Here is a 27,077-nt window from a genome sequence, read left to right on the forward strand (position 1 = left end):
AAAAGTATAACACGTGAACATATTAAATCTGCTACACGGAATTGAGTTTATAGCATGATCTATGCTTGGTGGCATGTATTTTGTTTGACTCCAAAATGGAAAAATATGTTTACAAGAAAACCTTTATTCTAACTGAAATATAATAATCCGACAAACATAATTGGATGTAAAAGTTTGGTTGACTTTAGTTCAGCTGAGTACTTCATTTTTTTTATGATTTTGTTGGCTTTCCTTTCGGTCAACATTTGTCATTTTTTCAATACATTTAATTAATTGCAGTTATATTGTATCATTAAAGGTCTTTTAAACTGTACTTCATGTTAGTCGTGATCGCTGAAACACTTTGCGGTAACTAACATACAGTAGTTGCTGGTTTAAGTGATATATGACTTTTCTATAGCTAATTATTCTGTACAAAATATTCAGTTCAGTGACTGATTTCTATTCCAAGTCTTTCATTATCATTTTGGTTTTCAAATAAATTCTGGCAATATTTATTTAAGGGAGTTTAAGTAATAACCTTTTTTGGTAAATTTACTAAGATGGGAGTTCTAGTCAAGATCGGATGTCGCCCATAGTAACTTCTTTATTTAGCACCGTCTAGAAAATATATAGAAAATATATGGGCAACATCCCATCTACAATATAACGCCCATCTTAGCAAATGTACCCCTTTTTTTGTAAATGTCATATACACAAACCTATTTGTTAAGCTTTTATCTACAGTATGTTGTCATACAGTAAGTGCTTGTTCTAGTCTCTGTTTCTTACCCTGTACAGTACAGAGCTCTTTAAAGACTAAAATGACTCTGAAAATTGGAAATGGAAATGTATCTTTCTCCTTTGAAACACCTGGATCGTACTGTTCTAGTACATAATTCTCAGTCATAGAATCATAAAAACAAAGTTCTACAGTATGTCAGTCATGACAAAGGATTACATCCCTCCAATAGAGCAACAGTAGTGACAACTCCTATCTCTGAAAACAATTCATCTCTCCAAGGAAGATATTTGAAGGAATCAAAATATAAATGAATATACTATTACTCACTTGTAGTTGCTTAGTTTCAAATAGAACAATCTCAAGACAATAGAACAATAGGCAGTGTTGGCGTTGTGAAAATAATCAACTTAATAGTAGTACTTAATCAACTTAGTAGTAGTACTTCTGAATTTATCATAGAGCAACGTGACATAGGGGACCTACAGTATGCCAAATCCCCACCACCCCCACCCGAGCCTCCAAATAATGCAACTTTTATAATTATCTGTTTTATATCCTTAAATAAAAATACTGGAATGCATTGTACATTGTTAAGCCTTACAATTATAAAATAAATTCACAGTACACAATAAAATACAGAGAGATTGATAAGGAAGATCCTATGCATGACTCTATGTGCTCCTCATTTATTATGGAAGAACAGCTAGTATGCAGAACGCATGTAGTCTATTGAGAACCACGGCCAACAGATTGCATAACCCTGTCTGCTATGTTACGTAAAGTTACAGATACGTATATTACAATGTTACTATTTAAAAAAAAAAGTTTATTTATTCATCCCTTATCAACAGCCCACACATTAGGAAAATGTATTGAAGAGAAATGACAAGTAAATAACTAAGCATGCAGTCTAATGGGGGCAGTTCCTGGCATTGTGAGGTAAACTTATATTGGTGACATGAGAGCAAGATACAACATGTATATATAAAATTAGCTAGGCCAGTTTCAATTTAACATGTGACTGACGGATTAATATGACGATGAAATCAGTGACACATGTAGCAGGGAGTGCTGTAATTCAATCAACGGATACTTTGCAATTAAAAACAAGACACCAGTTCATTTAATTAGGACAGGAGAGCACAAGTGAAGGTCAAAACAGCCTACACGTCCATTAATTCTGATTGCTGGTAACCCATCTGTAGCATAGGTCACAGTTTTGGCGCTCATCCCAGCAGGTCTAGTAATAGTCTAGCATCAGGCAGATGTATAATAACCTTATTACCTACATGTTAAGCAGGACAAACAATCTATAACTAAAATTATTTATTGTTGTTTGTCACAACCATAAAGTTCATGATAAGTTCTCCTTTTCATAGATAGTCACTTGTTTCATGTTGAATTATTATAGGTAAATGCTGTGGATCCCATAGATTTAATTTATATGCAATGCCTGAGCAGGATACATTAATTATATGCTGCTGAGAATAGTTACCGTTAACTTTAGAAGATTTTAGATCATAAATTCTTAAGGGTCAATCCAATTAGGTGTTTCTTGAAACTCACAGACATTTGCATGAATCCGCACTACTGAGAATTCTCCAATCCAATTAAAAATGCCTATTCTTTGCACTCGCAGCTGAGGTGTGCAATATCCCTAAAATATGCAATATGGGAGACGTATAAGTGGGGACAACTTCCTTTGGTAGCAGAATCCTATAGTACAGTGGTTCCCAAACTTTTTAAAATCACGGCACCCTAGAGCATCAGAATTTTTTTCACGGCACCCCTAGGCCAAAAGTTTCTTATTCTGTAAATTGATTTGTATGTCATACATGGGTTTATTTATGGGTGAGAGACAGGATCAGCTTCTGTTTGTCCACATATTTTATTATTGCTAGCCCACCAGCAATGTTTTTGCCTTTTACAATAACCATACATAATATCAATTGCCTCTAGTTCACTAATCCAAGGCACCCCAGGGAGCCTAGGCACACAGTTTGGGAACCACTGCTATAGTAGGCTGTGGGCAAAAGTAAAATACTACAAGCTTTTAATGGCTGATGTGTTCTTTTTTTCCAAAAAAGTTAAAAACTTACAAATTTATTTTAATTAGAAAGGAAGTAAATGAAAAATGCAAAAACAAAAAAAAAGAGCAAAAAGGGTATTTTGGGGAAATTTGCCGCCATTTTAAGGTAAAATGTAAAGAAGTTCCAATGGGATTATTTATGGCTGAAATGTATTTATTTACAGTTTCTTATATAGCGCAGCAAGTTCCGTTGCGCTTTACAATAGGAAAGGAAACAGTGATAAAACAAACAGGGTAGTAACAAACCGACATAGAGGTAGGAGTGCCCTACTGCAAGTTTACAATCTTCAGGAATAATAGAAGGGATACATAAGGATAGGATTCCATAGCATGGCAGTCCCACCAGATGGCAAGACAGTCCTGATGGGATGCAATTAGATATGAATGCTACTGGAGGTTTTGTGAAGGTTCCAGAATAAGATAAGCTTGCCTGAAGAGGTGAGTTTTCAGGGAACGCTTGAAAGTTTGGAGGCTAGAGGAGAGTCTTAATGTGCGTGGAAGGGCATTCCATAAGATGGGTGCTGCCCGATGAAAGTCTTGCAATTGTGAATGGGATCTAGTAATGAGTGTGCATGGGAGACGCAGATCTTGTGCAGAGTGGAGAGGTCGGGTGGGGATATATTTTGAGATAAGCAAAGAGATATAAGTCGGTGTAGTGAGGTTAATGGCCTTAAATGTGAGTAGAAGTATTTTATATTGGATATGGTAAAATACAGGCAACCAATGAAGGAACTGACAGAGCAGATCAGCAGATGAACGTCTAGCCAGGAAGATCAGCCTCGCAGCTGCATTCAAAATGAATTGTAGTGTAGAGAGTCTTTCTTAGGAAGACCGGTAATGAGGCTATTGCAATAATCAATGGGTGAGATGATGAGTGCATGGATTAGAGTTTTCGCAGTGTCTTGTATAAAATATGAGAATAAAGAAGAAGAAAAGTGTGTCCTATGTCGGTGCACCAATAAAGATTCTAAAACATAACTTTTATTGTGTTTATTTTAAGAACTGCGAGATAAAAAAATACATATAACAACAAGAAGACAAGGGTGGAGTGACACTTTAAAAACTAAGGTGGCGGGCAGATGTCTGCACATATATCTATAATGTGTGCTGATTTAACTTGAGAACAGTGTACAGTAGAAGTTGGTTGTTGACCAATTACTCAGGTAAGTATAAATCAGGGCGGGTATGCCTCTGATGTAATTGTGTCACCAGCCGCAACTTCACTTATGGCAGTCTGAGAGTGAAATGAATAATAACTTAGTGAAAGTTCAGAATCTCTGGATTTGCATACGCCTATATATGTTCTCAGCGTATGGGTGAAAAATCACTCTATCTCCAGCACGAGAATCCTGTCTTGAATCAAGACAGGATTCTCGTGCTGGAGATAGAGTGATTTTTCACCCATACGCTGAGAACATATATAGGCGTATGCAAATCCAGAGATTCTGAACTTTCACTAAGTTATTATTCATTTCACTCTCAGACTGCCATAAGTGAAGTTGCGGCTGGTGACACAATTACATCAGAGGCATACCCGCCCTGATTTATACTTACCTGAGTAATTGGTCAACAACCAACTTCTACTGTACACTGTTCTCAAGTTAAATCAGCACACATTATAGATATATGTGCAGACATCTGCCCGCCACCTTAGTTTTTAAAGTGTCACTCCACCCTTGTCTTCTTGTTGTTATATGTATTTTTTTATCTCGCAGTTCTTAAAATAAACACAATAAAAGTTATGTTTTAGAATCTTTATTGGTGCACCGACATAGGACACACTTTTCTTCTTCTTTATTCTTGTCAATTCTTGTGTCCGAGGTAGCACACCCCCGCTCCTGTAATAGACGTTTTCAGTCCATACTCTTAATTGAGGGGGTCCTCCAAATGTATTAACTATTGTCTTGTGCGACCTACCCCAAACCATCTTGTATAAAATATGGACAAATTTGGATATGTTTTTTTAGATGCATGTAACATGATTTAGAGACAGATTGAATGTGAGGAATAGAGGACAGTTCAGAGTCAAGGATAACCCCTAGGCAACAAGCTTGTGGAGTAGGATTGATTGTTGTGTTCTCAACAGTCATGGAGATATCACGTTGGTAACTACTCTTGGCTGGTGGGAATATAATTCATTCTGTTTTGGAAATGTTGAAAAGTTTTGATTAGATTTTGGGCTCATAATCTAGCAACAAAGTTGATTTGGGGGTAATTAAGGCAATTTCTTGTTTTAACCTAAAAACTGGCATGTTATTATTGGTCCAAATAAGCTAATTGAAAACTTTCAAATGCTAAATTAGTCATCAGGGGGAAATTGCAAAGGTTTGACCCCCTAGTGTACAATACAGGATTTTGACTGATTTGAATGATCATGAATTTACACAATTCACATCTATAATGTAATGGGGATGCGTTCAGCATACCAGCATTCACTATACCAACACCACACCCCAATTACCACCAGGAGACCAGCAATAGAATCCTGACTTCAATAAGAATGCTGGCACTAAAATCCCAACTGCCAGGATGTTGAATGGAAGTATCCTGGGACGAGATAAGATCAGGCCAGGGAATGGTGGGTTAGGTTTATGCACTAGGTTGGCATAGGGTTGGGCTGCAGGAATGAGGTTTTTTAGGCACTTGGAAGGGGATGCAGTTACAATCCCAGCGGTCGGAATCCCGGCAGTCAAAATCCCGCTGCCAGAATCCCGACCGCCAAAATCCCGTCACTTTCTCCCTCTATGGGTGTCCACGACATCCATAGAGGGAGAATAAATTAGAGTGCCAGGATTTAGTACCAATCCCCTTGGAAGGGAAGGTTAACCGTGGGGCAGGGGGTAGGTTTAGGCAGCAGGGTAGGGAGTTAGGGTTAGGCACTAGTGGGGAGGTTTAGTGTCTGGCTGCAGGGGGTGGGATGGAGGGTTAGGCTGCAGGGAGGGAAGGTTAGGAGACAAGGAGAAGGTAAGTATACTTACATTACCCCTTTCAGGATTCCCTCATTTGGGATGTCGACATCGGTAATTAAAAAAAAAATCCTCAAAACACTTGCATAACCCTTTGAGTGCCATAATCTCTTTGAGAGATGCACAAAATATTGGCTAAAATGCAAGCTCACATTTGTTAAACAAATTCAAATAAAAAATGTTGTGTAAAAAAAAAAATGATGTGTCCAATATAAGATAAAAATTACTGGTCATTATGATGAATGCAAAGGTTTGCTTGTAAATTTTCACACTAATTTTGACAAATTCACTTGGCATTCAAAGGGTTATGATATTTACTTAATATAAAGACTAAAAAGTATTTTTTTTTATTGATTTGTTCAAACAAAACTTCTCATTGACTACCCAGTACTGGCAACCAATCACCAGTGGCAGGTGTAAATGTTTGTCACCCAGCGTTGTTTTATTCAAATTAATTATGGTCCCTTTGTATTCCCAAATAAGAAGAACAGTCACAGAGATATCGCTCACTCACATACCAAGAATTATACCGGCCAAGCTAATAACAGGTGGCCAAATTGAATAATATCCAGCTGTCCAACACGCGGGCAAACCGCTTGATCTCTTTGCCAATAACCTGATATTGGCTAATTGTGGATATCTCTGTTGCTATTGCTGTATTGTGCACAGGCCAGAAATTCCTGATAGTATTTTACAGTAGAGAATTTATTTTTTTCCAAAGAAACAATATAACACCATAGTTACTGTAAATAGATAATTGGTAAAAAAAAAAACAGCTATGTGTTTGCAGGCATTTACTGTAAATCCAGAACATTGCTTACCTTATAAATAACATCTTCTCTCATGTCATTTAACTTTTTGTTCAGTTCAGTGTACTATTTCAGTGAGTCATTTAAGCTGTCCCTAATCTGTATAGACCATTTCAGGTGTAATCCTGTTTTCAATATTAATCTATTGCACAATGCAACCTATTTTCTGAACACACACTCTTTTCCAGCGTTGCAGTTAATATTTACTGAAGGTGTTTAAAAAAATGATACAATTAGATTATGCCCATAAGCTATGATGACATTATTTATGTCAGGGAGTGAACTACCTCAATGTACTGTTTCAGCAAAAACAACAAAGTACAGTAAGCCACTAGTCTTCTCTAGTTTCTTTCTAGTAGCAATAGTCGTTTGTGTTGTATTTTAACATTTGCTTCATGTACTTAATGTAGTATTTGCTATTTAAAGCAGCCATATTTTGGTAATTAAATAGGTTTTTACATAAGTGCAGCACTGATGGTGTAATGGTTAGCATTACTGCCTCACAGCGTTGAGATCATGGGTTTGATTCCACCTGGAACCTAAAGGTGCAGTGTTTGTATATTCTCCCTGTGCTTGCATGGGTTTCTTCTGGGTACTCCGGTTTCCTCCCACAATCCAAAAATATACTGGTAGGTTTATTGACTTCCAACAAAAATAAACCCTAGAATGTCTATGTGTTTGCGTACATGTCTTAGGGAATATAGATTGGGAGCTCCACTGGGGCAGGGACTGATATGAATGTTCAAAAAATAAATCAAATATATCTGTAAAGTTCTGCAGAATATGTATGCTCTATATAAGAAACTGTTAATAAAATAAATAATAAAATAAGTATAAACTTGCTGGGTTTACTTAAATTCTATCAATCAACACTATTTTGTCATTCCCAATACACCAACACCATCTCTCACTCCCAGTACATATACACCATCTCATTCCCAGTTCGCCAATCCATCTCTTACTCCCAATCCACCAATCCATCTCTCAGTCCCAACCATCCAACACCATCTCTAACTCCCAATACACCAACACTATCTCTCACTTCCAACCCTCCAACATCATATATTATTCACAAAACATTAACCCCATCTCTCATTCCCAATCCACCAACACCATCTCGTACCCAATTCACCAATCCATCTCTCACTCCCAATGCACCAACACAATATATTATTCACAATTTACCAACACAATTTCATTCCCAATGCATAAATACTGTCTCTCACTCCAAATCCACCAATGCCATCTCTCATTCCTAATTCACCATCTTCATCTCATACCCAATCCACCAATCCATCTCTAACTTCCAATCCACCAACACCAAACATTATTCCTAATATGCCAACACCATCTCATTCCAAATGCACCAATACCATCTCTGATTCACAGTCCATATACACCATCTCGTTACCAATCCTCCAATCCATCTCACTCCCAGTCCACCTACAGTATCTTTCACTCCCATCCATTCCACCAATCCATCTCTCACTCCCAACCATCCAACACCATATTTAAATCCTAATACACCAACACCATCTATAACTCCCAATCTACCAACACAATCTCATTCCCAAAGCACCAACACCATCTCTAACTTCCAAGCCCCCAATGCTATCTCTCATTCCCAATCCACCAACATCATCATCTCGTACCCAATCCAAGGGGGACAAGTCAGACTGCAGTAATGGGACTTACACTGTGACAGGTGCTGAGTGCTGCAAGCAATGTTACATTGCAGCACCCAGATCCTCTCACTGAGGTGGGTGACACCTGGGTGCCCACCCCACTTGTGACATCATTGAAAGTAATTGTAATGTAAGAAAACCATGAATGGGGAAGAGAATAGCATTTAAAGGTTTTTTTTTTTTGTTTTTTTTTGCAGAGTATTAAGTGTTTTAGAAGGCATACACCAAACTATATGAACTTCTACTTTCGAAGATTAATTTTCCTTATTGGAAAAAGACAATCCATATGCTATATTTTCATTCCACATTCATACACCTTAAATTATTATGTGATTTTTTTTCCTCATAGTAATGCCACTTATAGATCATGCACCACACTGTATTGCCCCTTACACAATATGCCACAGACCATAATGCCAGTTACACTTATGCCACATGCCCTAATTCCCCTTATACATTATGAACCATACAATAATGTCCCTTACACAATATGCCACACACCATAATGCCTCTTATACATTATGCCACACACTAATTCCTTATACATTATACTACACAGTAATGCCTAACAGTATTATGCTTCAAAGTAATGTAATTTACACTCGGAAATCTGACTTACCAAGCAGAGAGAGAGAGAGAGATGGCGAGATTTACTAAAGGGAAAATGCCGTAAAACCCCCGTTTTACGGCATTTTCCTATGTATCAATAAACGTCCGCAGCGTTTTCGCTTTGCAGGGTATCGCCACCCTCTGGGTGGCGATACCCTATAGAAGCCTATGGGCTTCTTTCGCCGCCCGCCGTAAGCCGTCCGCGCGCCCACCCCCTCCCGTCCTCCTGTGATCATCTCCTCCCCCTGGTGTCACAGCCGGCAGGACATCCGGCTTCAGGGGGGAGGAGGAGACACAGGGGGACGCTGGCAGCCGCCGGTAGGTGACGGAGACCCCCGCAGCCAACATCACAGGTATCGCGGGGGTCTCCGTTACCGCAGCCCGATGCTGGCCGCATATGTTAGTACATATGCGGTAGCATCGCGGCGGCTGCCGTGCGAAGGGCGGAGATGTATGTTGATACATCCCGCCGAGAGAGAGAGAAAATAGAGAAAGAATGAAAGGATAAGTGTAGGGAATATGGAACTTGTAAGCAAAGTTTTACAGTAAATCAGATAAAATTACTATACATATTTTTACATATTAAAACTTTTTTATGCTTTTTATGCTTTTTCAATTAGTCACAGGTAAACTCTTTGGTTAATTACTTATGGCAGAGGTATTCATTTAACATTGAATATCCCGCATGCGAGTCCCGCACTTGGACTGAACCTGCAAGGTAAAGTCTGCTAGAAAACCCAGGAGGGGCGAGGCATACAGCCACTGTCCCAGGGATAGTAGCAGGGATGCCGGTTCAGATGAAGGAACATGTGTTCAACACTTGATTCAGACTGTGGCAGACGTTACACTCAATCTAAAATAAAGCAAGCAGTGATTCACCATGAGAATTTAGATTGCCTCTAAAGTCTGCCACAGTCTGTATGAATGAGTGCAGTGCTTATGGGAGGACTAAATGCTCCCCCCACAAGCGTTGTCATAGATACTTGTACTGCACCCAGGGCAATACCCAATGCTCCCCTTCAGACAGTAGCTCAGGGATCCCTGATCAGGGCCAGAGTTTGGGGGGCCCGACTACAGGCCCCATGGGACCTGCTGGGCCATAGGTGGATTCCAAAGTTCCCTAGATGTAAATCTGGCTCTGATTTGAACTAATTCTGTATGTCTTCATTAGGCATCTAATACTTTCAATATAATTCCTGTGAAGTAGCAGTAGTATTTCATATAACTTCAAGATTACCGCAGTTTCTCTGTAGCTTACACAGTGGTTAAGAACAATTAGGGGTAAAGCTTTTAAAAATAAAAAGATGTGATGTTGCCTTCAGAAAGCAATCAGATTCTGTCTATTGGTTCTCTATTGCATCCTGGAAAATGATAGACAGAATCTGATTGGTTACTATGGGCTGCATCACTTCTTTTCATTTTTAAAAGCTTTAGGAAGTGTACCCCTTAGGATGTACATGTCTGTGATATATATATATATATATATATATATATATAAAAAGATATATTAGATTTGTTTTTTAATCAATTACATCCCTCGCATTGAATATCATTTATATGTAGAAGCTCCTTGCCACTTGGGACCCTTGATCCACCAGAGACAGCTTCCCAGGTTAGAGTGAAGGCAGGCCTTGTTCTGGATGTGTTGTGTTCAGTTTTGTCACGACTGAAGGGCTGGATGAAGTCGTGTGGTGTGTAGCGACTGGAGACGGACCAGATGATGAAGGATTAAATCGTGCAGGTTTAATAATAGAATTCATAAATGGAAACAATACACACTTGAATACTTTCTTAAAGTGGCAGTTAGTGATAAACAATACTTGAGCCAGTAAGGCACTTTAGAAGAAGAAAGTTCACTTGAATAATGACAGTTCAAATAGCATAGGACGGCAGGCTGGGGTCTTGAAGAATAAGAGGATCCGGAAAGAGAATGTACTTGATGGTAAATGAAGGATCCTTGAAGACTGGAAGAAGATGAATGATGAATGAAGATTGAAGAATTGCTTGGAAGCAGGAGACTTGAAGGGCTAGGCCAGGAAGCTCAGGGATACAGGCAGAGACCAGACTGTGGAGAGAACTGGCAGCGATGGGGTTAAGCAGCAACCTAGACCAACACAGAGCACGAGCAAGGCACCAAGGTCAGGAGAGGTGAGTCAGAGAGCCGGAGTCAGCTGGGAGCTGTGAACGCCTCTGGAGACTCTTTGCACTGACACTGAACAGCCCTAGGCAGATCCCCTATATCCCAAGAGGGCGGCTGCCATTGGCTGTCAGGTCAGTATGGGAGGAAACCTCAGACCTGGGCCAATCTGCTATTTTGCCCTTAACCAAGATGGCGGCGCCGGCCTCCCGGCACCATTACAGCACACACTGCTACACCTGTCGATGTCCCACGCTGCCTGCTGCCCACCAGACTGCCGCTGCCCGCTGCCGCTGACCCGGAGACCACTACACGCTAGCCGACGGCGGGCGCGGACGGGTGAGTAATATGCCCGCCGCGCACCGCCGCGGCTGAGTGTGACAGTACCCCCCCTTTTCTGGGTGACCCCAGGGCACCTACGCACCTTATGTGGGTTCCTTTGAAAGAATTGCCTCACCAGACGGGGAGCATGGAGATCTGCAGCATCAACCCAGGAGTTCTCCTCAGGACCGAATCCAAGCCACTCCACCAGATACTGCAGATGGGCATTGCGACAACGTGAGTCAATGATGCGTCTCACTTCGAACTCAATCTCTCTTTCAGAACCAATCTTGGGCGGTTTGGGCACCTTCTTTTGATATAAGTTCAATCTCAAGGGCTTTAGAAGAGACACATGAAAAGAATTTGAGATCTTCAGGGAAGAAGGAAGCTGTAGTCTGTATGCAACAGGATTAATAACTTGCGTGATTGGGAACGGTCCGATGAATCGGGGAGCCAGCTTCATGGATGGTAACCGAAGGCGTATGTGGCGGGTAGACAGCCACACTCGATCTCCAACCTTCAATTTGGGAGCCGCTCTTCTTTTCCTGTCCGCCATCCTTTTGTATCGAGCGGATGCTTTGAGGAGAGCGGTATGAACATCTGACCAGATTTTCGCAAACCGTTGTAAAGAAGCAGCAGCTGCAGGAACATCGGATGAAGATAAGTCTGAGAAATCTGGAGATCGGGGATGTTTGCCAAAAACAGTAAAAAAGGGAGTGGTGCCGGAGGATGAATGATAAGAATTATTGTGCGCATATTCCGCCCAAGGCAGAAGATCGACCCAGTCGTCTTGAGAAGAAGAGATGAATAAACGAATGAAGGCTTCCAAGTCTTGGTTGACCCGTTCCGTCTGCCCGTTGGTTTGTGGGTGGAATGCAGTGGAGAACTTGAGTTTAACTTGTACAGCAGAACAGAGAGCCCTCCAAAACTTTGCAACGAATTGCACTCCACGGTCAGATATAATCTCTTTGGGCAACCCATGAAGTTTGAAGATTGTGGAGATGAAGAGCTGAGCCAGAACTGGAGCGGATGGAAGACCTTTCAATGGGAAGAAGTGCGCCATTTTTGAGAACCGGTCAACCACCACCCAGATTACCGTATGCCCTTTGGAGGGAGGAAGTTCACAGATAAAGTCCATAGACAAGTGGGACCATGGTTCTGTAGGAATGGCTAGAGGTAGAAGAGGACCGGCAGGAGATGTTCTGGGGGACTTATGCTGGGCGCACTTTACACAGGAAGCGACAAAGCTGGTTACATCTTGACGAATGGTGGGCCACCAATATGAACGTAACAGGAACATTAGGGTCTTCTGTGCACCAGTATGTCCTGCAAAACGGGAAGCGTGTGCCCAGGACAGCACTCTTTTGCGAAGATTGAGGGGAACAAAGGTTTTGCCCGGAGGAGGTGAAGGTTGGACCGTAACTTGAGCAAAAACCAGAGGGTCGAGGATTGGTCGAGGAGGAGTCTCTAGGTCGGCCGGAGTCTCGAAGGAGCGTGAAAGGGCATCGGCCTTGGCATTCATCGACCCGGGTCTGAATCTGATCTGGAAATCAAATCGTTCGAAGAACATGGCCCAGCGGGCTTGACGAGCAGTAAGACATTGGGCATGCTTGAGAAATGAGAGATTCTTATGGTCAGAGTATACCGTGATCTTATGTCGTGCCCCCTCCAGGAGGTACCGCCACTCCTCCAACGCTAACTTTACTGCTAGTAACTCTTGCTCCCCAATGGGGTAATTTTTCTCTGCTGGAAGAAACTTCTTAGAGTAGAAAGCACAGGGGTGAAGTTCCTGGTCCTCTCCTTTCTGTGACAAGATTGCCCCGACTCCCTCTGAGGATGCATCCACCTCGATAATGAAGGGTTTGTCGAGGTTCGGCTGAAGAAGAATTGGAGCAGAGACGAATGCATTCTTTAGTTGTTGGAAAGCTAGCGAGGCTTCGGGTGGCCACTGACTAGGATCTACTCCCTTGCGGGTTAGAGCTGTAAGGGGTGCAGCAAGGGTGGAGAAGTCCCGGATGAAGCGACGATAATAATTTGAAAAACCCAGGAACCTCTGGATACCTTTGAGCGTGGTAGGCGCTGTCCAGTCTTGGATGGCTCTTACTTTCTCTGGGTCCATCTCTATCCCAGTGCTGGTGAGGATGTGGCCAAGAAATGGAATGGAAGTGACCTCGAAGACGCATTTGTCTAGCTTGCAGAACAATTGATTTTGGCGTAGACGGCGCAGGACTTCAGATACAGTTTGACGATGGAGATGAAGGTTAGGAGAGAATATGAGGATATCATCGAGATACACCACGACAGAATGATACAGTAAGTCCCGAAATATGTCGTTTACAAACTGTTGGAAGACGGCCGGGGCATTGCAAAGGCCAAATGGCATCACCAGGTATTCGTAGTGGCCATCCCGGGTGTTGAAAGCCGTCTTCCACTCGTCACCGGAACGGATTCGGATCAAGTTGTACGCCCCTCTCAGATCCAGTTTGGTAAAAATAGACGCCCCTCTGATCTTATCGAAGAGTTCGGTGATGAGGGGTAATGGGTAGCGGTTCTTGATTGTGATATCGTTGAGACCCCTATAGTCGATACATGGCCGGAGAGTCCCATCTTTTTTTTTAACGAAGAAAAACCCCGCTCCGGCTGGCGAGGTGGATGGACGAATGAAGCCTTTATTCAAGTTTTCACGAATGTAGTCAGACATAGCCTTGGTCTCGGGTAGAGATAAGGGGTAGATACGACCCCGCGGTGGAAATTTCCCGGGTACCAACTCTATCGGACAGTCCCAAGGACGATGAGGGGGCAGAGAATCGGCACCTCCCTTGCTGAAGACATCAGAAAAAGAATGGTATGGTGTGGGTATAGACAAGGGTGAAGCTGGTGAAGACGGAAGACTGGAACCTCCCTCTTCTTGAGGATTCATTTGATTGAGTGGAATGATACGAGTCATGCAAGTGGTTAAACAGTTCGTACCCCAGGCCTTGATCTCCATGCTGGTCCAATCAATATGAGGATTGTGTTTAGCGAGCCATGGTAGACCCAGGACCACCTGGTGTGATGACTGAGGAAGAACTAAGAACTCTAGAGTCTCTTGATGTAGAGCACCCACTAGGACTGTCACTGGATTGGTTTGAAGGGTGATTTGCCCACTACAGATACGACTCCCATCCACTGCAGTGAGAACCAGGGGATGGGTCAAGGGTTGTACTGCCAGGGAGTGTTGAAAGACGAAAGATGAAGAAAGAAAGTTTCCTGCCGCTCCGGAATCCAATAGGGCCTGGACTTTATTTTCCCCTTGAGGGCACACAATGGTAATTGGAATGGTGGAAACAGCTGAGGAGGGAGATGAAAGCAAGACTCCTAACCGGGCCTCCCTCGGGGAGGTTAGGAGCGGCCGTTTCCCGGACGCAATGGACAGGAGGACAGTAAATGGGCAGCACACCCGCAGTACATGCAGAGATTCTCCCGTCGTCTACGGGACTTTTCTTCCTGTGAGAGCCGAGAACGATTGATCTGCATAGGTTCATCAGGTGGTGTAGTTGTGGAAGGACTTGGTCTAGGAACGGGAACAGCATTTGGGGTGAAGCGAGGGCGAAGACGATCAGAGCGATTTCTCTCTAGTTGGCGTTCCTGCATCCGTAGATCTACTTTGTTGCACAGAGAGATGAGCTCGATCAAGGTAGCCGGGAAGTCACGAGTAGCTAATTCATCCTTGATACGACCTGCCAGCCCATTCCAGAAGGCGGAGAGGAGAGCCTCTTCGTTCCATTTTAATTCTGAGGCCAGGGTCTGGAACTGCACAACATACTGTCCCACCGATCGGCTACCCTGGCGAATCCTCAGGATTTCAGTGGCGGCAGAGGACACTCTGCCAGGGTCATCGAAGATGCGACGAAAAGAGGTAATAAAAGCTTCATAATCATTGAGCAGGGGGTCAGAGCGTTCCCAGAGAGGGGACACCCAGTCCAGAGCTGACCCTGCCAGGAGAGACACAATATAGGCCACCTTTGCCTTGGAGGTTGGGAAGTGAGATGACTGCAAGGTGAAGTGGACATCACATTGGTTCAGGAACCCACGGCATGCCCTTGGCGAACCATCATACTTGCTAGGAGTAGGGAGTTGCATGTGATGAGGAACTACGGATCCTGGTGTGGAAACAGGAACTGGAATCTCTGGCGCTGGAGCAACCGACACTGAGGGAGCCGCCTGGGGCGGGGACAAGGCCTGAAGAAATTGAGCCACTTGGCGTTGGGTAGTTTCCACTTGTTCAAGACGAGTCACGATACCTTGAAAGACGTCCGCCATGGAAGCCTGTACTTCACCCGACTCCATCGCGTCAGTGCAAACTGTCACGACTGAAGGGCTGGATGAAGTCGTGTGGTGTGTAGCGACTGGAGACGGACCAGATGATGAAGGATTAAATCGTGCAGGTTTAATAATAGAATTCATAAATGGAAACAATACACACTTGAATACTTTCTTAAAGTGGCAGTTAGTGATAAACAATACTTGAGCCAGTAAGGCACTTTAGAAGAAGAAAGTTCACTTGAATAATGACAGTTCAAATAGCATAGGACGGCAGGCTGGGGTCTTGAAGAATAAGAGGATCCGGAAAGAGAATGTACTTGATGGTAAATGAAGGATCCTTGAAGACTGGAAGAAGATGAATGATGAATGAAGATTGAAGAATTGCTTGGAAGCAGGAGACTTGAAGGGCTAGGCCAGGAAGCTCAGGGATACAGGCAGAGACCAGACTGTGGAGAGAACTGGCAGCGATGGGGTTAAGCAGCAACCTAGACCAACACAGAGCACGAGCAAGGCACCAAGGTCAGGAGAGGTGAGTCAGAGAGCCGGAGTCAGCTGGGAGCTGTGAACGCCTCTGGAGACTCTTTGCACTGACACTGAACAGCCCTAGGCAGATCCCCTATATCCCAAGAGGGCGGCTGCCATTGGCTGTCAGGTCAGTATGGGAGGAAACCTCAGACCTGGGCCAATCTGCTATTTTGCCCTTAACCAAGATGGCGGCGCCGGCCTCCCGGCACCATTACAGCACACACTGCTACACCTGTCGATGTCCCACGCTGCCTGCTGCCCACCAGACTGCCGCTGCCCGCTGCCGCTGACCCGGAGACCACTACACGCTAGCCGACGGCGGGCGCGGACGGGTGAGTAATATGCCCGCCGCGCACCGCCGCGGCTGAGTGTGACAAGTTTGTTGCCTTATTCCACCTTCCCTCCTTTTTCATAATTTTATACTCATTTGTGTGTTTTGTTTTGGCTGTTAACTTATTTTTTATTTTTTTTCTAATAGCCAGGGCCGGATTAAGCCTTCGGGGGGCCCGGGTCATGCGGGGCCCCTCCCACTTGTCATTACTGGCCGCAAACGACAGAGGATGATATTACACCGTCAAAGCACAGAGTAAAGGCAGCATAAAGAGCTCAGCACAAGCCTCTCGGCCTCTGACCTCTTGTGCAAAGTCTCATGGGACTTAGTCAACTCCCAGTACTGCACTGCACACTTGTGCAGTCAGTGTGCCTTGGCACCCAAAGCTCAGCACCATCAATCATTGTCGCATTGGAAGGTTAAGCTGCAGCACTACCCCACTCACATGCAGAAAACCTTTAGCTAATAATTTTTTTTAATACATGCCAACCACAGGGGGCCCCTAGATATTTTACGTTGTAAAAGTTACACTAATGCTTTCTTGTCATTTGTATTTTTTTGTCTTCAACCTATTTCGACAAAGAGGTTTTAAAATAAAATTATATTACATTGTTCTTTTTTGTTTTCTAAACAGGGCAGTACTTTGTAATGACCCCGAGATGACCTTAACACCAGTTAATATTCCGACAGACACCTTTAAAATCTGCATAGAAAAGACAGCTATAAGACGTGTGCAAGGGGAAGCTTTCCATTTACTCTCAAACCTGGAGTTTCTCTGGATGCCCTATAATTCGGTGGTGAGTTTAAGTCTGGTTACATTACGGGGCCTGAAGAAACTGCAAGAACTTAGACTGGACGGCAATGACCTTACATCCTTTCCTTGGGAGGCCCTCGCCAGCACACCCCGACTGAGATTGCTTGACTTACACAATAATGAATTATCGTCAATACCTAAAGATGCGGCACGCTATATGAAAAACATTACTTACCTGGATCTGTCCAGCAATAAGCTCCTTACACTTCCTCAGGAACTCATCGCGTCCTGGCTAAACCTACACTCCGCCTCATATTTTTCAAATGATCATTCTACGCTAATACTTGGTAAGTATTGTCATGAGGTTGAAATGTTCTGGCATCTTATGTTTCAGTACTTTGCAAACTTGCCCTTAAATAATATTCGGTACTTATATGTTAGTTGGGCGCCCACTATAGTTAGTACGCTCATACCCCCACTATCCATGTCGTCATGGAGTTGATTGTATATAGTGTGGCTAGCGCCGAGCCCGGAGCATGGTGAGCGTAGCAAGCCCCGTGAGGTGATGCGGAAAACTAAGCAAATAGCTTAGTGGCCGCCCAACTAACATAAAAGTACCTATTCTATATATTTTTTATCAGACATTTCCAGAAACCTGTGATCAAAAATTCACAGATTACAGATCTTATTTAATGTGTTAAATTTAAACTGTGTAGGTTATATTATATTTAATTGTTATGTGATGCATTTGTTGATTCTAGTATTGGTGATGCTTACAGACACGGAATGATATTTATGCCCAATATTGGTTAGTTAAAAGATTATATAAAGAAACTCTCATTGCTCCACCGAGTAGTAGCCATAGCAGTTAATTCCTAAGCTAAGAGAGTAAAGCCCCAAGAGGCCACAACACGGATTGACCGCAAGTAAATTATATATGGGAATCCCCCACCAAAATCACCCCATGCGATGTCACTCCACTAAAAAGATTCAAGGGAGGATTCCCACCTACCATACTATGGCCCTTATTCTGGTTGGTGCGGCCAGAGCCGCACACGGTGCTCTGGCCGCACAAACCAATCCCCGCCCACGAGACGGATCGCCACGGCCGTCCGTACACGGACGGCTGGCGATCCGCATGAAAATGGTGGGGCGTACGCCTCCACCATGGTGGGAGCTGCCCCCTGCATTCGATGGTCGTCGACCATCGAAGGCAGGGCCGCACGCCACAGCAGCTCCCGCAAGCTGAGACCACACGGACAATCGTCCGTGTGTTAGCTTGTATGGGGGCTGAGAGCTGACATCCGGCGACGTCAGCTTTCCGCCCCCATCAGTGGCGTCATACCCTCATTAGCATGCATACGCCCCGCGTTTGCATGGGAACGCCCATGAAACGCGGGGCGTATACATAGGGAAATGAGGGTATGAAGCCCCTCACGCCCCTATACGCCCCCTTTGCGGCGGACGAAATACGTCTGCGGCGAATGGGGCTGCACATGCGCAGATTGACCTCTGCGCATGTGCAGACTAAAAACATCGGCGGTACGGCCGCACGCGGGCCGTACCGCACGATGCAGAATAAGGGCCTATGTTTGAGATAAGTAACATGAAAATAATTAACCCCCCGAGGGCTGCCACAACAGTATTAACAATGTAGGATACAAATACGACTAAAGTACAGTCAACTGTTTAAAGCAGGCATGTCCAACATTGGCCCTCCAGATGTTGTGAAACTACACATCCCAGCATGCTTTGCTATTAGAGAATGCTAAAACTATTGCAAAGCATACTGGGATGTGTAGTTTCAAAACATCTGGAGGGCCAACGTTGGACATGCCTGGTTTAAAGAATGTAACCAGCACAATAGGATAAAAGGCAGATGGACTGATACGTTAGTGTTGTTGTTTTGTCTATGAACTTGTATGTTAAAGCAGAAAATTAATAAAGACTATTTAAAAAAAAAAAAAAAACTAAGATGGGACTTCTATTGAAGATGGGATGTTGCCCATAGCAACCAACAAGATTATGGCCCTTATTCAGATCTAATTGCAGTACAAATTTGTTCTCAAAATGGGCAAAACCATGTGCACTGCAGGTGGGACAGATGTTACACCTGTGCAGAGTGAGTTAGATATGGGTGGGGTGTGTTGAAACTAAAATCTAAATTGCAGTGTAAAAATAAAGCAGCCAGTATTTACCCTGCACAGAAACAAAATAACTCACCCAAATCTAACTCTCTCTGCACATGTTACATCTGCCCCACCTGCAGTGCACATGGTTTTGCCCATTTTGAGTTTGTACTGCGATCAGATCTGAATAAGGGCCTATATCCATCATCTTCTAGAGAAGGTACTAAATAAATAAAGCATTGAATCTGATTGATTGCCACGGGCCACATCCCATAGTCAATAGAATCTTAATAAATTCACCCCTTAGACATTAGCGCCTGGTAATTGTGTCTTTAGTATTTGAAGAATTTCTGGATTTTTATGTATTATTTTGTTTTAAAGCTGTTTATAGCTCCTTACCATACAGATTTGGGATTAGTGAAAAGGCTTGTGTGGATACGATTCCTTTTGACTGCAGTATTTAGTGGTTTCACTTTGGTTACGTGCATCCTTTCTAAGCAAAACATACTGTATTTCAAATAACAGCATAATGCATGCTTTCTCACATAGGGTCTATTGCTATTTGATCTGCAATCACGTACTGTAGTATTGTTTTCCTTTTCCTACTTTTGGTGGTAAATGCTGCAGAATTTGTGGTCTATACATAAACAATGGATATGATGATGGCATGCATCCCAGCATGCCCTGTAATCAGGACAAATTCCTGCCTCTGCTAAACAATGACCCAAAATTGGGACACAGCAGAATTAAAGAGCTTGTCAGGGACTATCTCTCTTGCTGACCATATATTAGTATTCTCATGCTTAGAAAGGAATTATCCTAGAGTTTACCAAGGAAAAAGGTGTAGAAAATGTTACTTTACTGAATTATAAAGTTGCTTGATTATAAAGTTGTTATTTGGTTTTATTCAGACCTGATTGCTTTTCTGCTAATTTGCAGAGCTCTGCGATTAGATATTGCCCTCTGCAAGACTGCAAAAGGCCTGTGAAAAGTTTGCAGATCGGCGATTAGCTGCAAATCTTTTAACAACGTACTGACCGTTTTATGATTTTCCTACTGTGTGCAGTCTGTGCGTAACTCAGGACCTACTCGGCCAGTGCAATAGAGACAGGCTGATAGGGGCCAGAGCTGACGTCACACACCCTCCCTGAAAATGCCTGGGAGCATATGCGTTATCCCTGACACGCCAAGAAAACATCCATTTACAAACCCCAAACGCCGGCTTCCTGTCAATCAACTTGCGATTTAGGGGTCTGGACTTTATTGCACAGGCGTGCTGCTATCCATAAGAATGCGTAGTTGAGCGATAATCATCCAGGCTGCTATTTCGCAATCAGGCCTGAGTAACCCCATTGTCCGGAGAGACCATTAACCACTTAATTGAGGAATAGTTTTAAAAACAGTTTCAGAAATAGTAATTTTTAAAAATGCCTAATGGATGTCTAGCACCCAGTGGTGTAGCTAGGTTCCACGGTGCCCGGAGCAAGGGCATGTTTCGCGCCCCCTCCCCCCCCCCCCCCCCCCGATTTGTAGTAGGTGGGACCCTTGCGTGGCGAAAAGAGGGCACGGCCTAACATTATACCACGCACCATAATGCCCATTGCACATTTTAGCAAATTTTGTAATACCCATTACACATAAAGCCAAATGCTGTAATGCCCATTACACATAAGGCCACACATGATGCCCATGATTTGTGGCGTGGGTGGGGGAGTGGTGGGTGCCGAGTTACTGCAGTTGTCAGCGGGGCAGATGTGGGGTGGGCGCAGGTGTGTGAGAATAATACAGGTTGCCATAACCCAGTAGTGGCAATATATCATAGATAGGTCCGGACTGGTACACGCTGCCATTATACCCCCCCCCCCCACACACACACACACACACACACACACACACACACACACACACACACACAAGTTGCTACTACCAGAATTGGAAACACACAAGAATTAGCCATTACACACTTGGAGCACACACTTTTAAGAAAACCATTTGTAAGCACTTACTGTTACAAGGGATGCAAACAGTTAAGTGCTCCAGACACATTCAGTTTGCTCTAAGTAGCAGCAGCGTGATGAGTAGGGAGGGCTCCGTAATATGAGTGCAGTGCAGGACTGTGGACAGCTCCGTTGTATCAGGCTGTCAGTGTCAGTGCTTGCCCTGTATGCTCTGCACGGAAGGAGGGAGGGACGCGACTTCAGGCTGCCAGCGCTGCTGCCCGGAGTGGGATACCTTAGGTACAGGGGCAGCAGACAGCAGCAGAGCTGAGCACACAGGGAAGGCACAGCTGTGGGGAGGAAGAGGCTAGAGAGAGCTCCCGTCCTCCCTGCACTGAGGAGCGGCGAGCGAGCGGCCGCTCTGTAAAAGTAAGTGTCAGACTGACACGCTGGAAGGTGCCTGGCGGCTGGGGAGCAGGCGAGCAGGGCAGGGGAGCCGGTGGCAGAGCTCCGGCGCCAGGTGACATGTCTGCGCCCGGAGCATGTGCTCCACCGGCTCCACCCTAGCTACGCCTCTGCTAGCACCACCATGTGGGTGTTACTAGAGAACGTCTGTTGCATTATTCCCCAAATCCTTTAGCATTTTTGATTCACTTTTGTAGAATCCCCTGTAACAATAGCCCCCTCCTGCACCTTACCCTTCTGCAATGTTGATGCCCATACATTATCTCCAACTCCTTACCATGTGGCATATCACCAACACTCCTGTATGCTTTAATCCCCCCAGGAGCATTACCACTCCACCACTTCAGTTGTATCTGGTCAATAGATTAAGATTCAATAGGTCGACACCATATGCTGAAATTGTCAAAAGGACAACATGGCAATGGTGAACACATGAAAGGTCGACGTGAGGTTTTTTAACCTTTTCATCCTTTGCTGTTCCCGAGAAACCTTTTGGGTATGGTAACGTGGCCAAAGCATAGCGAGCGAAGCCATACACTCATTTGGGGTCCATGGACTGAAATCTATAAATTGATATAGAAAACATAAAGACATGTCAACATTTTGCTTGTTTTGAGCATTTTTCTATGTCGACCATGTCCATGCCAACCATTTGGGAACAACCTTTTGACTGCAGACCCTTTATACCATAACCCACTCCAGTAGCCTTATATTCCCATTTGGGGTATGAAAAGGTCGGAGGATGCGTACCGCCGCCCCTCGCGGGCTCGCTGTGCTCTCCGCGCTTCGGGTTGGCGTCGATCGTGGCGTGGCGTTAACAATGGGGGGCCATTTGACATACTAATTACCCATCAGTGTGGGTATAAAATTAAAAATCGGGTCTGGGGGGGGGGGCATTTAACATAGGAATCAGCCATCAGGGTGGCTGTACAATTAAAAATTGGGTCTAATCGCGTCGCAATGCGACCAGATTTCACAGACCCGATGCCATACAATAAAAATCGGTGGCGCCGTGCTAGGAAACAAGTACCAATTTTTTGAACATGGATTGGAATAACGTTTGTGAGATTAGATCACTTTTTTAATAAATCTGTAAATAGTGAGCGGAAAGTTTACTGTTTTATATATTGTTCCTATCTACACTCTGCAAAAGGTGCTTTAATTCTTATGCTGATTTGATGATTGTTATTGGTTTAAAATTTAAAGGGTTCAGGATTTATTCTAACGATCATTATACCCTACCTGTACAGATTCATCATTATGAAAAAATGTATTATATTTCCTTATTGATTACTATTGGTGCATTTGTACATATATTCCTGAAATCTTGAATGTATATAAGCTATTAGCTGCCTATAGCAGTGGTTCCCAAACTGTGTGCCGTGGAACCCTGGGGTGCCTTGGGTTGATGGTCCAGGACCAACTGAAGTTATTTATCTCCTATATAATAGTAAAATTATGGACAAACAGAAGTAAATTATGTCCATTACCCAGGGCCGGTGCAACGCACTGCAGCGCCCCAGGCGGGGCCCCATACACACTATACAATATCCACGGTGGCGTAAAATGAGGTAAACACTGAACAACATAGTTAATAATATCTTTTTATTGTGCATATCATTAACAAAAATCACATAGTGTGTACAGTACCTAGCTTTACTATGTTAATGCACCTAAAGGGAAATCATGGAAAAGATTAAAATGTTCTTCAGAACCTAATATTGTGTTTCATTTTTTAAGGTCTTCAGGATAATCCTTGGTTATGTGATTGCAGCCTTTATGAGATGGTTCATTTCCTCAACTTCCCATCTCCTTTGGTAGCATTCATAGAGCCGCGCCTAAAGTGCTACTCACCGCGCAGCCTTGCAGGAGTACCATTTAACCAGGTGGAGCTGAGGAAGTGTCAGAGTCCAGTCATTCACACATCAGTTGCAAAACTCAAGACAATGATTGGAAGTGCTGTGCTATTACGATGTGGTACCATGGGTATTCCTATACCTGAAATAAGCTGGAGGAGAGCTGATGGGAATCAGATTAATGGATCAGGTAGAAACAGGAACTTCCCAGTATCCTTTTTTCATTGCCAAAAGGGAGTTAAGTTTGTCTCTAAACCAGTTTTACTCTGATTACAGTGATACATTGAGATTTTTTAGTAGTCATGATATGAGGTCACATTTGTAGCAAACACAACATTTGTAAAGAAAGTGAAGTCTTAGTGATATATTTACTAATGGCCAGTTTGTTAAAACCTCTAATTAACAGCAGCTTTCATTGATAGTTTTAAGAAGGCAATTGGAAGTTATGCTAAGCAAGCCTTATCTACTTCATCAACAATTCCAGCTGCCATATTTAAAAATGTACACACCCACAGTCACGCACGCACGCACGCACGCACGCACGCACGCACGCACATATATTCCATTGCAGATCTTTCTTTATTGCAAGAAATGCAAAATTTTGCTAATATTAGCTAAAATTATCCGCTAATTATTCATTCATGTATAATTTTGGATCCATTCATGTATGTTTTGCAGTGCACCAAGAAATATCAAGCGATGGAATTAGTTGGTCCATGCTAAACTTGCCTACTGTTACCTACAAGGATTCCGGGGAGTATATATGTAAAGCTAAAAACATCCTGGGAATGACTGAGGCCTTCATTTCCGTTCTAGTCACTGACTCCAACACTACTGATGAACCAAATGACAGCGGTATGTATGTAGCAAGAAAGTGCAGACAACACCTTACAATATTATTAAATTAACAATGATTTGAGGATTTAACATGCAGAAATGGTGGTGCAAGGAAGATGGTATGATTTGGTACAGCCTACTATTGATAAATTAGTAGCTGACGCGCCGCATCTCCTACCACCAGCTCCAATCGTTTTGCTGCCAAGTGTGCCCCAGTGCTCAGCCGTGAGATAGATCCCACACTGTGAGTGTGGTTGCTGTCCAGCAAGTCCCAGGACACTAGACGTGTCCCTAGAGAGACAAAAATTGGGTCTTGTTGTGCAGTCATGCCCAGTGATAATAAATGATCATGACCCATGATGCATGAACAGTCTCATTTTTGTACTCACACCATAGGCATGTGCACAGGGTATTGGCGTAAAATGCAAACTACTTCCGCCACTGTGCAGAAATATATTCTACAAAGAGCATCCAAACTTCCTTTGGAGTCCTGCATCCAGAATTCTGTCTTTAAGTTTGGATACAAGCGTTCTCTAACTACAAACAGAGACAGCAAGCAATTCTCCTCAATTCTGCTGATTGTTTTCTAAAATGCTGCTGTGTGATCAAGCCCACTAGCGAAACGTATGTCACAACCCTGCCAGTCACGTGTGTGCACACGTGATTGACAAGCCGTCTCCGACCAGCAATTAGATTACCCCAGCTGGCATCAGGAGAGAGCGGCAGTGGATGAATAGCTGCTTACGGCTGCACCCCTAAAAAAGCAGGGACAGGTTACACGTTATTCATTTTTACTACACATAAGTGCATGCAGTTAAATAATCTATGTGTTGAGAGAGGTGGGGACCTTATATGCTTTAACCCACCAGCTTTTTTTTAAAAGCACGACCTTGATTATCCACCGGTGGTTTTTCAATTTATGTGCAAATTAATGCAACTTGCAATTACTAAAATGATGGTACTTGTGTATTAGCACGGCGCCGACTAAGCAAATTGCTTAGTGGGCGATTCTGTGTAACAAAAAATTGCATTGCACGCAAAAATCGCATGTAATTTATTCACGGCTCTTTTTTTCCTGCGGGCGGTGCGATGTGATTGCACGCAAAAAATTGCATGCAATCGCATGCAATTTTATAGGGTGCGATGCCATTTACTTTACTATACACTTAAATGAGATGCAATGAGATTTAGTCCCCCCACTATCCATGCCACGCTTCAGCGTGGTGAGCGGTGGCGGAACGCGTCCCCCCAACCTTTTCATACCCCCACTATCCACGTCAGCGTGGAGGTGATTTTATATAGTGTGGCGAGCGCAGCGAGCCACCGAGCCCGGAGCGCGGTGAACGCAGTAAGCCCCGTGAGGGGGTGCAGAATACATGTAATGTAATCCTCGTGTGCTCACCACGCTTCGGGCTCGGTGGCTCGCTGCGCTCACCACACTATATTAAATCAACTCCACGCTGGCGTGGATAGTGGGGGTATGAAAAGGTCAGGAGGACGTGTTCCGCAACCGCTCGCCTTGCTTCGGGGTGGAGTGGATAGTGGGGGGTGCCTAAATCTCATTGCATCTTATATAAGTATATAGTAAAGTAAATGGCATCGCACCCTATAAAATCGCATGCGATCGCACCACCCGCGGCAAAACGAGCAGTGAATAAATTACATAGGAAAATCGCATTGCAATTTGCCTACGGTGCCGTACGTATGCAAATTGGGTGCCGTGATAATACACAAGTACCAAAATTACTTACGAATACACTTATAATTTAGATTGAATGAGCATGCAAAGATATAGTCGGAGCTAACAACCCCTGTGTTCAGAATTGATAGCATAAATTATTTAGGTCATTGTGCGTAAATTAAAGACTAACAGGGGTTGTCATACAGGGGGTTAAATTTTCCACAAACCATAAGTACCTGAAAATTGCAGATTATTGTTTCCTAAATATAAATTACAAGAAGTATGGCAAATTAGTGTGTACCATATGTGCTGGAAATGGGTTAGATCACGATTTCAGAGAGCTCTATTGCTATTTATGAGTAGAAGTTAAATTGTGTCCACCCCATACATCAACATAGATCGTCTAACATTTCTGCATAAACACAGAAAATAAGGGTGTGGATCGTATTGTCGACCCGATTTAGGTCGACAGCCATTAGGTCGACACCGTTGGGTCGACAGGCTACTAGGTCCACAGGGTTCTAGATCGACATGGGTGAAGGTCGACAGGTGTCTAGGTCGACATGGGACAAGGTCGACATGGGTTTAGGTCGACAAATGTGTTAGGTCGACATGGGTTAGGTTGACAGGTCGCGAGGTCGACATGGGTTTTTTCACTGTTTTTTTTTTTTTACCTGAATGTCGACACAGTCGACATGGACACAGTTGGAAGTCAACCACAGCCCCTTGCATTGCTCGCTTCGCTCGCAGTGCTTCGGCATTCGGGTATTTTATTCTCCCACCACGCCCTAGTGGATGGTAGGGCATGAAATACTGCCTGTCAGCAGTAAAAAAACTCATGTCGACCTAGTGACCTGTCAACCTAACCCATATCGACCTAACGCATTTGTTGACCTAAAACCATGTCGACCTTGTCC

General features: G+C 43.6%; 1 protein-coding gene across 3 annotated transcripts in view; it reads left to right on the forward strand.

The window, feature by feature from the left end:
* Positions 1 to 27,077, forward strand: part of LRIT1 (leucine rich repeat, Ig-like and transmembrane domains 1) — a 72,292-nt gene that overhangs the window by 39,091 nt on the left and 6,124 nt on the right. For all 3 annotated transcript variants that reach the window (XM_083146385.1, XM_083146386.1, XM_083146384.1), the window contains 3 exons: positions 17,136 to 17,602; positions 23,527 to 23,832; positions 24,321 to 24,497. In XM_083146385.1, the coding sequence (XP_083002511.1) occupies positions 17,161 to 17,602; positions 23,527 to 23,832; positions 24,321 to 24,497 (925 nt within the window). In that variant the 5' untranslated portion in view covers positions 17,136 to 17,160. The remainder of the gene's footprint in view (positions 1 to 17,135; positions 17,603 to 23,526; positions 23,833 to 24,320; positions 24,498 to 27,077) is intronic.

Source organism: Crinia signifera, chromosome 6 (genome assembly GCF_055691185.1).
Source record: "Crinia signifera chromosome 6, ASM5569118v1, whole genome shotgun sequence".
NCBI classification, from domain to species: Eukaryota; Metazoa; Chordata; class Amphibia; order Anura; family Myobatrachidae; genus Crinia; species Crinia signifera.